Here is a 16,934-nt window from a genome sequence, read left to right as displayed (position 1 = left end):
CAAATTCACATCAATTATATATGATCCATACCCAAATAAAGTCGAAAATAAATGGAAAATTTGAGAGAGCTTCAAATAATGCAACCTTTCTGTATAATAATGATCTCACCGAGTATTTATGCTGAAGTTCTGTGAGTGCTTGCTACCTGTAAATGAAGCATGGATCTTCTTCTAGCAGATAACAGCATCCCCATTTCTATCGCAAGCCCATGAAGTCAAAAGCAGAAACATGAAACATCTGGTGTGCTCAATAAGTAAGAGCAATTTACCAACCTCTTGAGCTCATTGTGTCTCTTGGATGAACCATATGCAAGAGAACCACAAGCACAAATACAACTTTACCCCACGACACAATTGAGCGGATTATGCACACTGCCAGTTACCCTGGGAGTCAATCTTGCTAAGCAATAAATTATCACTCATGGCTTCTGTGCAACATTTTTTGAACATAATAAGATAGATATATAACAACTTTCTGCAATAGAAAATGAAAGTATGCTGGCGTGCTAGATGCCAAAGGATGTGTAGACATGCATAGTTAGTTACCTGATTGAAGGAGCCATGTAGGTTTGGAACAATTCCAGCTCTCATAAATTTCTAGTAGTAAATGACTACCACATCTAGATAGGAATAGGGATATATCACCATCATACCTGCAGGTAAATTTCTAAACTGCATCACTTTATGTTCAGTAAAACATCGAGGAAGAATAAGCACTGAAATTCAAGCACTTCAAATTTTTCTTTATCGTTTCCTTTCTTTTCTTTTTTCAGGGATTGGGCGCGGGGGGGGGGGGGGGTGCTTGGAGAAAGGAATAGGCTTGTGCTAATCCTAACACAACGACACAAAGCAAAAAAGGTCAGCTATAACCACCTTATATATTTTACAATCAGAATACTACAAAATTGTTAACTTGTTCAGAGATGAGGTTAATTCCTGACAAATACAAGATAGCAACAAACACAAAATACATTTGACAAATATTTAATAGGATTCACACATATTTGCCTCCATATATTTTTGCTTCTTGTACTTATAAAATGCAAAGGAATTGAATTACACTGGCATCATCCAGGAAAACAGAGGTTAAAGATAATATAAGTACAGGAGATCAAAATAGGGAAACTAAAGTACAAGGTGAACAGGATAAAAACAATGGAAGTACAGGGAGAAAAACTGGAAATTAAAGTAGAGGGGGTGAAAAGACAAAAAAGGTATGTATTGGGGATAAAATATATTTTCCCGATTAACTATCATTGAAGTATTTAGAGATAGTAACAACTGAACTTACATAAACAAACATGCAATCTTACCCTTTACAAGCAAATGACATGATTAATAGTTAAATCAATAAAAACATTACCTTCTACACATTCGACCTTTAAAAGAAGGGGAGAAAGCTTGATAGTGATCTTTTCCAAGCACTGAATCTTGAACGTCCACAATATAAAGACCAATAAGAACAACAAAGACATCATCATTATTACAGATTGTTTATCTTTTGTACGAACAAGTAAAAGATCAGAATTTACCCTATACAAAACATACATATATGTTGATAACAAATTAAACTAAAACTAGCCAAGAGATAAGCAAGTTATGCTACTGACAGAATTCTGTATATTTGTTTCCATAAAATAATTCTAAGCTGTACACATCTCATAAGTCACAAAACAATTCATTTCTCTTCTAAGCCTGAAGAAAGAGGTTAGGGGTCTCCAGCTTCTACCTCAAAATACAAGTTAAAATAATCAGAAACAAATTCCAAAAAAGCAATTCCACGTCAATAGAACACTTTCCAATTGGATGTGAAAAATTGTATATAAGATCCAGATGACACCCGTCCAAACTTTTGAGGGCTTCGCTAAGTCGTCATGATATGGTTGTATTTGGACAAACAATAATAGCTATTTCCCAAGCTTTGTACATTCAGGACAGATGCAAGCACAAGTACCATCTATCAGTGGAGCTTCATTTTTGGGATTAATCAGAAGCTGTAAGAGACTGCTTGAACCATGATTTAAATAGTCACACAGCTTCTCAATCCTGTATATGGGTGCACCAATTAATCTTTGTCATAAGATCCCGACTTTGCACCTGGCTTCATTGTCATGTGCCTTTCAATCAGCATGTCCACGAATGCACGAATCTGCCCACATGATAAAGCGAGATTGTGAAATCTCCACACAAAAATAAATAGATAAGAGAGCATAAAACAACTGAGGGAAATAGCAAACTTGTGAGGCACCACAGAGGTCACATAACTTCACAAAAAAATGTCCTCCGCTTCTAATGGCAAACTACCATAGAAATTATGGTTAAAAAATGTCAGCATTGAAGTTAAGTTTGTCAATGATTCTCCGTCAATATTCTTCATAAAAGGATGACTATAATACAAAAGTAGCAGACCACAAAAATCTTCCTGTGGAGATGCTCATGGATTGTGAATTTTCAGCAAAACAAAGGGAAAAAACAAAAAGTTTCATATGTATCCATGTGATAATCATAGCCGAAAAAGCTGCATGATAGCTTTAACATAATGAAGATTTCGTTTTTGTTTTTGGGAGGACATAATTTGAAGACTTTTGTTTTTGCAGATGACATAATTTGAACACTTAATTACATGTTATCATACTATCATGGCAGAAGGTTGCGAACACCATTTCTGGAAATTTAATGCTTTGGCAAGAATCTCAGACTACTAGAGTGCTTATGCTACATAAAACATAATACCGCTTAAGAGTTATATGGTCTCATAAGTTGAGAATATATGATGCCCACCTTATTTTTACGTTTGAAATCAAGAAATTCAAAAACAGCCATTGCTTTTTCAGCATCAGTAGTCTGTTCCATGACCTGAAATATAGTACAAAGTAAGACAGATAAAAACATGTTTGACATTACAGAGGGAGACCAGCAAAGAATGATATAAGAAATAACCTTGGTTGCCGTTTTCTTCATTATGGACTTGTAACCTTCTCTATCAATTTTCCTAGCTTTATAAAGGGGCATGAGCAACGAAGCCACATAATCCACAACTGACTGCTTTATACGCTCTGCTCCTCTAGGCTGGTTACCTTTGGATTCTTTGCTTATTGTAACTTGAGAGGCAGAACTCTCATTTGCCGGCCCATCATGTTTCCACTTATGCAACTTTGAACTCATGTTTGAATCCTCCTCATCTGTTATGTGCATTGTCCCATGAGAGAAGCCCGAACTAGCAGCTGCTGCCTGGCATTGCCATCTTTCAATAGCACTGTAATCTTTAATCCCTATGCTACCGGCATTATCCACCCATGCTTTTGTCAGTATGCTGCTATCTACAGCTACACTTTCCCCAGAGTGCTCTCTGATGTTCAACTGATTAGGAATTTCATTAGAGTGGCTCCGATGTGAACGATTGTCAACCGACATTTTTGAACTCTCAAGGTTGACGCCAGTAGCAGAGAAATCAACTGACCAGTCTCTCACCCTACAGTTCCTAGAATCTATTTCAGATAAGCAATCTTGTCTTCCTATGGCAGCACCAGACCAATTCTTTCTACTGTCACACTCATCCATATTACCATGCTGCTCACGCATAGCAAATTTGTGAAACGAGAGAATCTTGGGGGCCTGTAGTGATGCATTATGCTTTGCACCAGAAGCAGCAAATGCCTGCAGCATACATCATAAAGAACATTAAATTGGTCAGAAGCATAACAGAAGAAAATCTACCTTACACCTGAGCATATATTGCAAATCCCCCCCCCCCCCCCCCCGAAATCCCATTTCCACCCAATGAAAAGAGAATTCATTCTCACAATCAACATAAATATGTGAGCTCTGGAAACAAAAATGTCCAATCGTAGACCTGATGAAGTGTAAAAGAAATATGTAAAGGTTGCCAACCGTTAGAACCCAACCAAAATAAACAAATAAATAAAAGTCAATGGCCTTTAATGCAGGTTGGCATTATGTTAGTTGAACAAATTTTAAAGACTCGCTAGAGAAGCATCCAACAAAAATTATGTGATAGACCAAACAGATCGGAAGTTAGCTTGAAGATTAATATACAGCTTGAACCAATATAAAGTTTCAAGATAAGCATATAGAAGGAAAACTAAATTTTAACAAGCTAGGGTAACACCACAAGCTAGAAAATAAAAGGACTTTTTTTTACTTGTGCAAAAAGAGTAGTTGGAAACTGGAGTACATGTAGTACAGCAGCTAAAGGAATAAAAGCTTAAAAAGATGTTTTACTCGATTGCCACCAATGAAAAAAAAAAGAGGCAACCAAGGACAACATGTACAAGAGAGCATATTTAACCTCAAAAACAGAACAAAGACTAGTGATGTCAAGATATTGCAAATCCAGAATATCTGCACAGGCACACAGCTATCTTATTACAGAATCAAATTCACTTTAGAGCATGTGTAGAATCTTGGGGAGAGGGCTAGACACAGTGACAACCAAAACAAGTAAAGCAAGCTTCAATTTGACACCTTTGGATTGATAGAAAGTCAGTGTTTATCTTTTATGGAAACCAGGAGTTATAAGGAGCAATCAGTTTGTCCAAATCCAGCATATATAAAAATCTGATATAACAAAGTAAGACTTGCGATTAGAAAGTAATAAAGTATGATGCTGAAGAAAGAACAAGAAGCAAACCTTAGCAGCAGCAATTGCTGCAGCACGAGCAGCTTCTGCTGCAGCAAAGGCAGCCTTTTCTTCTTCAGACATTAGAACATCACGGTCCTCGTCCTCCATGATATTTCTGCTTGAACCATTAGAATTTGAGAGCTGAGCTTCTGACTTTGGGTTAATTCTCATTCCTTGTTGAACAGGCTCATCAATCAGTGTCTTGGTGTTTATGGTGGAAGGGAACTGGAATCCGGCACCCTTGCTCTCCGCATGATGTATGCGGAGTGGTGGCTTTCCAGAAACAACAGGAGATTTGCTCTTTGAATCCAGGGTCGACTGCCTAAGTAATTTTAGTCCTTTAGAAGCCTTCTCCTTACGGAAAAGTTCAACCCACACACTCACAAGCTGGCTAGCTATGGCGCGTATATCACGACTGGTATGTACGCAAACTTTCTCTTTCACAGTTTTTCCAATACCTAAGGGAAGTAGTGAGAATAAACAATTACTATGATGCTTGATGTAATGGGCTTCAAGATTTTTCAGCTGTCTTAAAGTGCTAGGGCAATAAACTTCAGAAGACAAGCAACATTCAAAAGGATGATCTGAAAAAACATCTATTTCAATCTTGATAACATTCACAATAGGAACACACAAGAAACTTTATCACTCACTGATTCTTCATATAGTTTATACAGTACTATGATGAACCAACACATCAAAGGTGAGCTGAAGAAAGACGCAAAGAAGAGAACAGGAAGGGTAGTCAGCAAACAGAGGAAGTAGTGCACTCACCTGACAAACGGACAGCAAGCAAATCATTTGAAACAAGTACAAGTAGACGGACACAATGGCGCAAGAGTTGGGTTCCGTCCTTTCCCATTGAATCCTGAAACCACAAATCAGATTTGAAACAATTGATAGTTAATGTATCAAGAAAAGCTTAGTAGAAAGTAGAAACTGTGGAATAACCTAGCTTGGAAGTTAATAATAGCACATCAAGTGGAGCACTTACCAGAATCCATGAGTTAAGGGTGCTGAGCCCTCCTTTAGTGCTAGCGAAGGTCTTCAAAAAGCCAACAGGAAGTTTTAACAACTCTTTAGCGAGACGTAATCTCCCAGCTGTAGTTCTTGCAGTGAAAAACATATCCTTCAGTATTGAGCCCCAAGTTGAAATCTCAGACTCATCCAAAGAATCCTTATACGATGAAATAGAGAAATCTAAAGCCTCTAGCCGCCTGACAATGTCCTTTATTTCGCTCCTTCCAATATCCGAGTGTCTTCTTGCAGCCTCCATGGCCTCCACTTCTGCTGTGTAATCAGTTCCTGTATTCAATATATCTATTATTCGTACAGCCTCTCGAAGCCCACTCATCATTGCACCACCAACAGTGTCAGGATGCTCCTTGCATGTTGCTTCACCAGCAAAAAATAAACAATTATCTACTGGCCTGCCCAAAATATCATAGTCTTCTCCAGATGAACCCACGGCAACATAGGAATAAGCACCATAGCTGTAAGGATCTCTTCCCCAGTCAGTTACTACAGATGCAACTGGATCTGGAACTTTATCTTCCCCAAATAATTTCCGGAGAACACTCAAGGCATGACCAACATGATCGGAAGCATTAATATTCTGGCCATCAACAGCAGCCTTACCAACAAGCAAGGCTATAAGAACAGGTGCTCCAACTGTTTTCTTGACATTCCAGAACATAAAGCATCTGCCTCGTTGATCTGTAACTTCAGCAGTGGCACCAAAGTAGTCAATACTGTCATCCCAAAATACTTCAGGAAATTCCATGACCACCTTATTTAGGACGCCAAATCCAAGCCTCTTTATAGATAAGTATTTCCAATGAGGCAAAGGTGGTGAGAATTTGATTGTTTCTGCTTTCAGACATCCAAGTGGTACAGTGACCAGGATTGCATCTCCTGAAAATTCATTCCCATTTGATGTAGAAACTTTAACTCTTTTGCACAGTTCATTATTTGTCTGACAGTCCTTCGGGATATATGAAATATCCGTAACAACATGGTCCAAGTGAATATGAATTCCTTCAGCAAGAGATTCAACAATAGTGCTGTAACCTCCTTTTATCATACAATGAGCTCCGCCAAACCCTCCATATACATCATCTTGATTCCAGTTTGGAAGTGAAACTTCTTTAAGCAAAGCAGCACAACCATACTCCAAGTGAGCGAAATGCCAATCCATGACTCTCCTTTCAAGAGGATTGACGCCCTCTAGTTTAGAAACCTGAGAATTGGGATTCTCATCATCTGTGGAAATCCTTTCAGCAGCCACAGAGTTATCTTGAGATTTAATGGGTCTCAGTTCTGTGCGATCTTGTTCATGATGAGCCATACGACGACTCTTGAGGCCATATTCTAAGCCTTCCTCAAGAGACATCTTCATGGCACGTTCACCCTTTTCAGCAGCCAGCAGTTCCATGTCATCGAGTAGGCTATTATACTCTGCTTCCAATGCTTCATCAAGATCTGCAGGAACTTTCTCACCAGTCACAGTATCATATAGGGGACAGTCACTGTTCAATACCGTCAACTCAAGTCCCAACTGAGCACAAATCAAGGAAGAAGGATCAGGTCTTCTTTCTGAGGTTACATCGGCTTCTACACCTGTAATGATGCTAGCTCCAAGATCTACAGGGACACTTAAAGATGCATGGTCAGTAAAAACACGACCCCCTATCCTGCTCCTAGCCTCAAGGACTGTAACAATAAAACCTTGGCGCTGCAAGTGGCGCGCTGCAGTTAAGCCAGCAGGACCAGCTCCTACAACTATTACATTCTTTTTTGGTCCTGAATTATTACATCTATGGCTATATGCAATATTAAAGGAATCACAAGAACTGGCAGACCCGCCTTTCGGGAGCTTTATAGGTATAGTAGATCCCGATTCACCAGCAAAAAGTAAATCAGGATGGACAGGAGGAACTTTTCCCCCATCCTCGTCTTTGCATGGCAGACCCATATATTCTGAATTAGCAGCTTCATCGGAAGGTTTAGGATCAAGAGCATTGGTTCCTGGACTATCATCTTGCAGACTTTGTTCCGGAATACGTGGGGCAGATGATTCTAAGGCCTCCATATTGGCAAGTCCATATTCTGATGTTTTGCCTGCCAGGTTTCCATCACCAGATGCATCCTCATTATTTCCCTCAATGCAGGTCTCTCGACTTTTTTCCTTCCCGAGAATAAAGGAAACTCCTTCATCTGAATCAGGCAGACGCAGCTCGGCATTTTCTCCAAACTCCTCCTCATCCCGAACTTTCAGGTCGTGCTTGATGCAGTTTGCTGACTTTGCCTTTTCAGAAGTCAATCCAAAATTTATATAACCCTGTAAAATAAAATTGCCAAATGAACAAAGGAAACTCAAGGTGTGAAAGTACATATACACATCTAGAAAATTGCAAGAAGCAAAACAATCAGAACACAAAGAAAGGTACCACAAAGCTAAATCACAAGATAAATAAATAATTATACACTTTTAAAGGGAAAGCTACATAGAATCTCTGCCCAAATATTTTCTTTCTACATCAATTTATATTATTTCAAACCACTTACAAAGAGCCAAAACAGGTTACACCACACGACTACATCTCTGGCATTTTTCCATTAAATACAGCATCATCCTCCTCTCTCTCAGCAAGATGCTCAGTGATACTCCTCTCTTTCCATTTCACTCAATGTTTAATACAATAGTAGAAAGAGGGTTTCAGTTCTTTTGTTTTTTAGCATGATCCCTGTCCTTAAGGAATTTGTTCCCTCTGTTTGATTCAAGCATTGATTTTGACATGTAATTTGAGTTTCGACAAACATATTCCCTATCTAGATTTCATTTACTATAAAGTAAACTGCACCAATATTCTTGATTGGATTGATTTGAATTGAACAGGAACATGGACCATGATACACGTAGTTTCGAAACGAACATGTTCATAGTAGAGAGGTAGATGAGTAACTTGGTTATAGGTGAGGGAAGCAAGGTATTTCTCCCTGTATGTGATGGAATCTGAAAACTTACACATTGATCAAGAAAGATAAAGATATCTCTAATTAGAGAGGCACGTGGGCTTTCAGCAACCAAAGGAGCATCAGACACCCCAAAGTCTGCCAGCGGCAAAACCCGGCTGACATCTTTGTTCCAAACACTTAATATGTGGTTCCTGCAAAGCATAAAACAATTGAAACCACAAAGCTCATAAAAAGACTAAAGAAACCATCTAAAAAGGTGCTATACACATCAGGCAAAATTGCAAAGTGAAAATTCCTAAAGAAATAAAATCTGTTAAGCGTGTGATTTAGGTTCAAAAAAATAAGGTTAGAAGTTAAATATTAATAAGCTTAATTAGCCTTCAAAACAGAAGAAGGCTACATGAAAATGAATTTAAAATGCAGCACATAAGCATTTCTTACTAGAGAACATTGACCCAAACAGCCACATCCCATCTGAGTGGGAAGTTTTGATTGCTTTGCCCCAGTAACCAAAGTAGACTATCTTCACATGTTCTCAAACATTACAAGAGAAATACTATCAAAATGGATCGAAACAAATAAAAGTTCTAGACAACTATACTTCATCTACCGTTCTTACGTCACCAATGCATACTTGAAAAAAAGTATACTTATATTCTGCCTAATGAGTCACCTCAAAGAAGTAATGGAAATATTCCAAAATCCACTGGAACTAGCTTACAAAACCATTCTAGGAGCCCAAATAATGGCAAACTATAGTAGCTTCAAGTTTGAACAATCAAATGAAATTGACCAACAGAAACTAACAAATACTTAAGGTGCTGGTTTAAAAGAACATGTAAATCATGTAGTCAGCGACAGCGTTCAGGAAAAGTAGGTAGGCAACTAGTAACAGGGTACACTGACCTGCACTCCAAGTACTCCTGAAGTCCACCTTTACGTTTCAATACTTCCTTGAATTTGATTTTCTCAAGGGGACCTACTGCACGAGCTTTAAGCCCCGCGGCAACAGCTGCTGCTTTTCCACTTTCAGCATCTATAGCAGTTGATAATGGATTGAGCTTTTCTCTTGTTTTATCTACACGGTGGCTTCCAAACAACTCTTGACTTTGAATCAAAATATCCCAGTCAATATCACCCTCGTAAGCCATGTCACCGTGCCTTTGTTTTTTGGCATTCCGGGCAGCTCGCTGACCAACAGATAAAGTACTATCCTTAGTTTCAGGATCAGCTAGGCATGTACTATCTTTGGCATAATTTCCCTGATGATCCAGCATAATAGATGAGTAAGAGGTTCCATTGATCTCTTCACCCGCACAAGGATCATCACAGTTTGGCCCGCGTTCACCTTCAAGCAGAACATGAGAATGTTCTAAAGTGTGTTCTGATTCAATAACAGCTTCCCCGCAGTCATCCTTACGCTTCCGGAAAACCACTTCATATTTTTGGTTTTCGCTAGCTGATACCGGCGATGACCTACATTCTGATACCTGATCATCTTCGCCTTGTGAAAACAAAGGTTGAAGGTCTACTTCTTCAAAGCACTTACCTAGGACTGTAAATGGGCCATCATGATCTCCAGAATGACGTTCCTTCGGTGGCTTCTCAAACGTAGATGGCAATGAGTCGAGCTGCAATTGCCCAGAATATGATGGAAACAAACCATTATCAAGCACCCTATCTTGTTTGACATCCCCATTAGTTCTAGATGTGCCTTCACACAAGGATGTTGACACGCCCAAATCCTCAGCTTCTGCACAACAAGCTACATCATTTTTTCTATCAAGAAAATTGATTGAATCAGGAGGCACATTGCCCAACACAGGCTGCTCCTCAATGGACTCAGATTTTGTCATATCATCTCCAAATTCGGTCCTCAAGCTTGAAGCACAAGTTTGGACACTGGTTACAAAAGCTGAGTTCTTTGGGATAACATTAGTAGATGAATTGTCCTTAAAGTCAGTGGATCTCCATATGTGATTGGAACCTGGTGTAATAGAAATAAGTCCTTGCTTTGAATCAGCAGGATTCCCCAGGGTACAGTTCAAATCTTCAGGTAAACAATCATATAAACTCTTCTCGATCAAGGTTGGTTTTAAGGAACCTTGAACAATTGCTGCACAACAATTGTCATCGGGGATAAGGATTTCCTGGACTAATTTTGAAGTAGAAAGAGATTTGTCAACAAGAGCGTCTGAGCCAACACCAGAATATGTCCCATCATCTGACACCTTTACCGGCTTCAATCTAGAAGGATTACGAGACTTTGCAGTCATCCCTGACTGCACCTTCTGAAAGAAGGCAGACAGAGAATCCTCCAAAGCTTCTCCCTCTGACTCAGAAGTAACCTCCTTCCCGTGCTGCAATGCATCATTCCTAGATGTATTGTAACCCAAATCTTTAGATTCAGAATTTTCAAATATCTTTCCATCTAAATTGACCTTGGATCTTTTATTTTTCATTTTAGCCTTCCTCTTTGTACTCTCCATAACCATTGCATTCCCAGAAGATTCGCCTTCATTGCTCCCCAGACATCTTCTCTTTGCCTCAGAAGTCAAATTCAAATCTAATCCGCAGCCCTTCACAGACTCATCAAGAGACTGGCACAGCGGCTCCGACACATTGCTGCTCAAGTCTTTCACAGCCGCTATTGCAGATCCAACCTCCTTTTTTGGCCCCCTCAACTTTTTCCGAAAGTTCGCCAATGTGTCATTCATACCACCTAATTCGTCATCCTCAGCAACCATCTTCCCACCCTCTTTAAGTTTTCGTCCGCCACCATCTGCCACCACCCTATTTCTCTTGGAATTCTTTTTGCCCTTGAGCTTTAACAGTGCCCCAATAGGCTCATCATCCCCTGAATCAACCGAGGTTCCAACATGTTTAGACTTTCTTTTCAGACCCATTTTGCTCTCCTCCTCATCCATCGCCTGAACCATAGGGTTTCAAATTCCAGCCGTTTTCCACATCAAACCCTAACTCCAGCCTTCACTCCTATACCACCCACTGGAATTCCCTGTATACAGAAAATCACATTCAAGGCCACATGCATTGAAAAAATAAAACCAACAACTTAAGTGAGCAAAATCAACAACGCCAAATCCAGGTCTTCCCTATTTCCCAAAGAAGCAATCAATTTCTTCAGGCAAAAATCGCAAACATGAATTTAATACGAAAACATATAACCAAACCAAGTAAGGGTGAGCTAGGGATCAAACCTGGCTCAACGGGAAATTCCGGACGATTGGGTGAGTGCAGAACACCGTAGCAACAGCTAAATTGAAAATGGTTCTTTGCCCTTGGTAATATAATATATATTCTGCTCCAACACTAGTGAAACATATAGCGACGAAGTTGCATTGCGAAGCAGGTGTAATGACTGCTGGATTTTGTGAACTTGACTGATTATAATTGTTAGGGATTGGATTACAAAGACGCAAATAGAATTTTATTCGAATTTACCTTCAAATATTTAGGGGGAAGATAACAAATAAGAAGCCTCATGTACTCATTTTTGGTTTGGTGGTGAAGTATATTAGTAGTATAATTGTATGTAATTAGCATTATTATTATTTTTCTAAAACTTTCTTCATGCTGTCGAACCAATTTACCAACGATGCTTCATTTTTTTCTTTTTTTTCCAAACCAGAACCACTAATGATGTTTCTTCGTATACTAGCTTTCAAAATATACACCATATTTTGAAATAAATTTAATTTTTGTGGAGATTCTGTAAGGGATCTCAATAGACAATTCAAACTCTTTATCCAATCAATTATGATCAATTTCATATATAATTAGTGATTGTAATTGTTCTTTTAAAATCGATTTTATGACATTGTTACCAATTACCAATTAAAGCTAGGTATCGTCTTCTATCTTTCACAATGCTTGTCTTTTGTTTTGGCAATCCGTCGGCACGTTGATTTCACATCTGGATTTTTGCAGCATTCAATGTTGTTGCTCAAGTAATCTTTTTTTTTTTAACAAAAAAAAAAAATTATTAGGTTGTGGTGTTTTTAGTTGGTTTACTGGATAACAAATCTATCTATATGTAATGTCTTCATATAGCCGATGAGTACTTTCAGAGGATCTCTTGCCATTTGCCAATTTACGCAAGTCGTGTTCTTATTATCATACGAGCTTCATGTTGTTTTAGGAACTCATGAATGAAGTAGACATGGTTGTGACGTTCAAGTTTGTGCAGACTTTCGTGCTTTTATTAATGATATGAGTTGGATTGAAATTCATATTTTTAAATTATTATTTTCTTGGACGGACTCGAGGTTACACTCGTAATCTGATATCTCAACATATAGAACGTGTACAGTTTTTAAAGTAAATACAAAAATAACAGCTATATAAAGGAGAGAGAAACATATAACTTTGGAATGCACGAAATCCAAACTCACTTGAAAAGTCAAGTCTCATTAAAACCATTCTGTCGAAAATATAAAGGGAAAAAACATTATATAGGAAAGTTCCAATTAAGCATATAAAAGTATTTAATCGGGTTAAATGATGCCAATCTCATGTCTTTAGACCATTCTCAACGGTGACTCTCACCCGCATACGACAAAACGCTTTATTTTTAAAAATAATTGGAAAGTCATCAAATTTGGGTGATCGGGTGCCTCAGCCGCCCCGGGTCACGCCATCTCCCTTTTTTTTTAACAAGCCATGTGTCATTATTTAATTGGTGGATTAAATATTGTTTAGATAAATTTTTATAATAACCTTTTTTGTAAAAAAAATATTAAAGTTATATTAAAATTTATATTATTTTCAGCTTTATAAAAAACGTAATTTTTGTATAATTTTTTGGCACTGACAATTAAATATGTAATTTGCATTTTCTAGTTGTATTTTTAAATTTCACGTATTGTACTTTGATTTACTTAATTTTAGTTAATTCTTGTAATCTTCATTTGTGATTGAGTTAAGTATCAATTATAATATATGACAATGTTTAATTATAATATGATTACAATTTTTTTTAAATAAATATTTATTTTATTTTGTCAAAAATAATAAATAAATATTTAATTTTAATTTATATTTTATTTTAGATATTAGATAATTAAAAATAAAGTAAAAAGAAGAAATATGTAGATTGGGTTGGTGTCACCATTGGAAGTGAAAATTATATAGGTTGTGGGTTGTGTAGGTGGATGAGAGAGAAATCAATATTTTATTAAAGTTTAGTAAGATTGGGTTGGATGAGTGTCACGACTGTGGATAGTCTTAGTGTCACTCCCTCGTGACCCGAACCCCAATCCATTGATGGGTTTCTCTTCTCCTCTAATTTGCCCCTAAACACATTCCATATATATCATAATCATGTTTTGTAATACATCCAATCAAGCATCTGTCATTTATTGGCAGGGCATAGTGGAAAATGGGATTATATAAAACTACACGTTTTTAAAAACGCTACACTCTATACCATTTTCTATTTTAACTATTATCCTTAAATCAATGCCCCTGTCTTTGATTGGAAAAGTGTTAGGGGGTCTTGAATTTAGCATAAATTCTCCTCCAACATATGCGCTCAGTATTTTTGTTAAATTGTGTTTTATGCGCTTGGTATTATGCGGACGAATTTTTTGTTTAAGGTTGAATATGTGCTTCGACCCATGCTTGATTATTTGACATTATGCCTTTAAAAATTGGGATTATGCACTTGGTAGTTTAACATATGAGGTCGGTATATGTTTGATTATTTTAGATTTTGCCTCTAAAAAGTGGGATTATGCACTCGTTAATTTTAATAAGCATTTTGCTATATTATGCTTAATTTTTAATTATAATTTGTATGTTCGTTTTTACAAATTCGTTATTTAGCTTATAATTTAATTTGTTATTTTTATTTTATAATATTGAAAAATGTTTATTAAATTTAGCATTATAAATACTTTATATTTTTTTTAAATGACAATTTTATATAAAAAAGAAAAGAAAAAACCTAAAAAAAACCCTTGAAAGCACAGAAAGAGCAGACTAAGGGCCGAGTCTCATTAAAACCTTTTCACGGAAAACCCAGTGGTAAAAACCGTGAATAGGAAAAAGAGTACTCGTCTAGACACAAGACGAAAGTAGGGAATAGCTAAAGGAGATACAACTCCGAGATTCAGAATAACAACGAAAAAACAACCACCCATCAGTCCCAACTACCGTTTCTTACGCAGATGGCTATGCGAAGCCATGTCAAGGCGAACCGCAGCCCTAATCTCCTCAATCTCGTGCGGCCACCACCCTTCTGAACGTTGTTGGTTAGCCATAATATCTGCCGCCTTGTTTCCTTCTCTAAAGATGTGAGAAACCTGCAGCGAGAAAGCATCTAACATCTTTAAAATCCTATTCCACGCCGCCTTAAAACGCCAAGGCACATTCAAAGAACGAGTATTAAGAATTGATATCACGTAGGTGGAATCGGCTTCAATCCAAAGCTTTTGCCAACCACGATTGTGAGCAATTTGAATCGCCGAGATAACAGCCAGGAGTTCCGCTTCAAAGGCAAAACCCGAGCCACCTTTGAAGTGAAAACAACCACGCACTACATTCCAGTTATCTCTAAACACCCCACCTGCAGCAATAGTGCCCGGAGCTCCCGTCGCTGAGCCATCAGTATTTACTTTGATCCACGGCGCCACCGGTGGCCACCAATGCACCTCAACAAACTCCGGAGGAGGAGCACTCCTGGTAGTAACACCCACTGCCCGGAGAATCAGATAATCTGACCAAGAATTCGACATGTAACCTAATTTAGGAAAGTTATCATCAATCTCTTTGAAAGCAACTTTCACAGTGTGGATGACACGACTTGCTTCGAACTTTTGATTATCAAAGATACAATTGTTTCTCTGCATCCAGATGGCCCAGATGACCGTGATGATACCAGCTTTCCAGAAATTACCGGTGAGGGGACTAAGTTTATATTGCCAAGCTGCCACCAAAAAACTATGAATATCATTCTCTTGCAACCCTTGCGTGAAATTGAACCACCCAAGAAACGTAGCCCAAATATTCTGCACATGCTCACAATTCCAGAAAAGGTGATCCTGAGACTCACTTCCTTTTAAACAAAGCAAACAGACGTTTGGTGTGATCATACCGTAGCGGATAAGGCGATCATAAGTCGGTACTCTATTATGAAGAAGACGCCAACAGATCAAAGAACGTCGAATCGGAATAAAAGATTCCCAAAGCCAAGAGCCCCAAGACGCCTTCGGAAAATGATGACAATGCTTGTTGAATGCCAGCGCAGTAGTGGCATTCCCGTGCAACGAGGGTTTCCAGAAACGCACATCTCCCTCAGTACCAAGAGGAGTGAGTAAAATATCACACACTATCTCAGGAAAAGCATTAACAAAGGCTTGCGTGAAATGCCAGAGCCCATCGTAGAAATAATCAGCCACCGATTGAGTAAGAAACGGAAGCATGAAATGCGGAATACCGCATTTATTCATAAGATTATACCCAAGCCAGTCGTCATACCAGAATGAAGTAGAAGCGCCGTCATAAATATACGAGTACGAATCCGCCACCAAACCATCAATTTCCTCACGTAAGCTCATCCAGACAGAAGAAGCAGCCACCAGAGATTTACAACGCCCAAAGCGATCGAGATATCTATCTCTAATCAAATCATATCCGAACTCACGCCCACCAACCACCTTCCACGCCATTTTCATAAGATAGCTCTTATTCATGAGCTCGAACGACCTAACCCCGAGACCTCCCTCCTCCTTAATCGAGCAGACCCTCTTCCAACTCACGGAACAAGATGGCGTCTGCTTGATGTTGCCAGTCCAAAGGAAATTACGGCAGCACGCATCGAGCTCCTTAATAAGAGCAGTCGGCCATCTATAAACCATCATGGAGTGCGTCAGGGAGCTTTGGATAACCGACCTGATCAGGCAAATCCTCCCAGCCATCGACAAGTGTAATCCCTTCCATCTCGCGAACTTGTTGATCACACGATCATGTATCGGTCGAAGATAGGAGACATGCACACGACCCTTAAAGATAGGAACCCCAAGGTAAGTAATCGGAAAGTTGCCCTGAGAAAATCTCAATATGCTCCGAATAGCCCTGCAGGTCTGAGAAGGAACTTTGCTAGTAAAAAAAATTTGCGACTTATCCGGGCTCACAATTTGATCAGAGATTTGACCATAATATTCCATAATTTTCTGAATGGTATTAGCGTTCGTAACCGTGGCATGACAGAAAACCAGAATATCATCCGCATATAAAAGATGAGTTGGAAAATTAATTCCCTGTCTCATTTGCATCGGTGTAAGTGTGCCCGCGC

General features: G+C 38.5%; 1 protein-coding gene across 1 annotated transcript; it reads right to left on the bottom strand.

The window, feature by feature from the left end:
* Positions 1-1,606: 1,606 nt before the first annotated feature.
* Positions 1,607-12,133, bottom strand: LOC131010304 (lysine-specific histone demethylase 1 homolog 3). The gene is made up of 9 exons (XM_057937759.1): positions 11,839-12,133; positions 9,527-11,636; positions 8,670-8,811; positions 5,637-7,982; positions 5,417-5,510; positions 4,652-5,100; positions 2,941-3,657; positions 2,782-2,856; positions 1,607-2,149 (listed from the first exon to the last, which is right to left on the bottom strand). The coding sequence occupies exons 2-9, from the start codon at positions 11,557-11,559 to the stop codon at positions 2,066-2,068; spliced, it is 5,940 nt and encodes a 1,979-aa protein (XP_057793742.1). The 5' UTR covers positions 11,560-11,636; positions 11,839-12,133; the 3' UTR covers positions 1,607-2,065.
* Between the last annotated feature and the right edge of the window lie 4,801 nt (positions 12,134-16,934).

This window comes from Salvia miltiorrhiza, chromosome 2, assembly GCF_028751815.1.
Source record: "Salvia miltiorrhiza cultivar Shanhuang (shh) chromosome 2, IMPLAD_Smil_shh, whole genome shotgun sequence".
Classification (NCBI taxonomy): Eukaryota; Viridiplantae; Streptophyta; class Magnoliopsida; order Lamiales; family Lamiaceae; genus Salvia; species Salvia miltiorrhiza.
The sequence above is the reverse complement of the archived record's forward strand: the minus strand, read 5'-3'. Positions and strand labels throughout refer to the sequence as shown.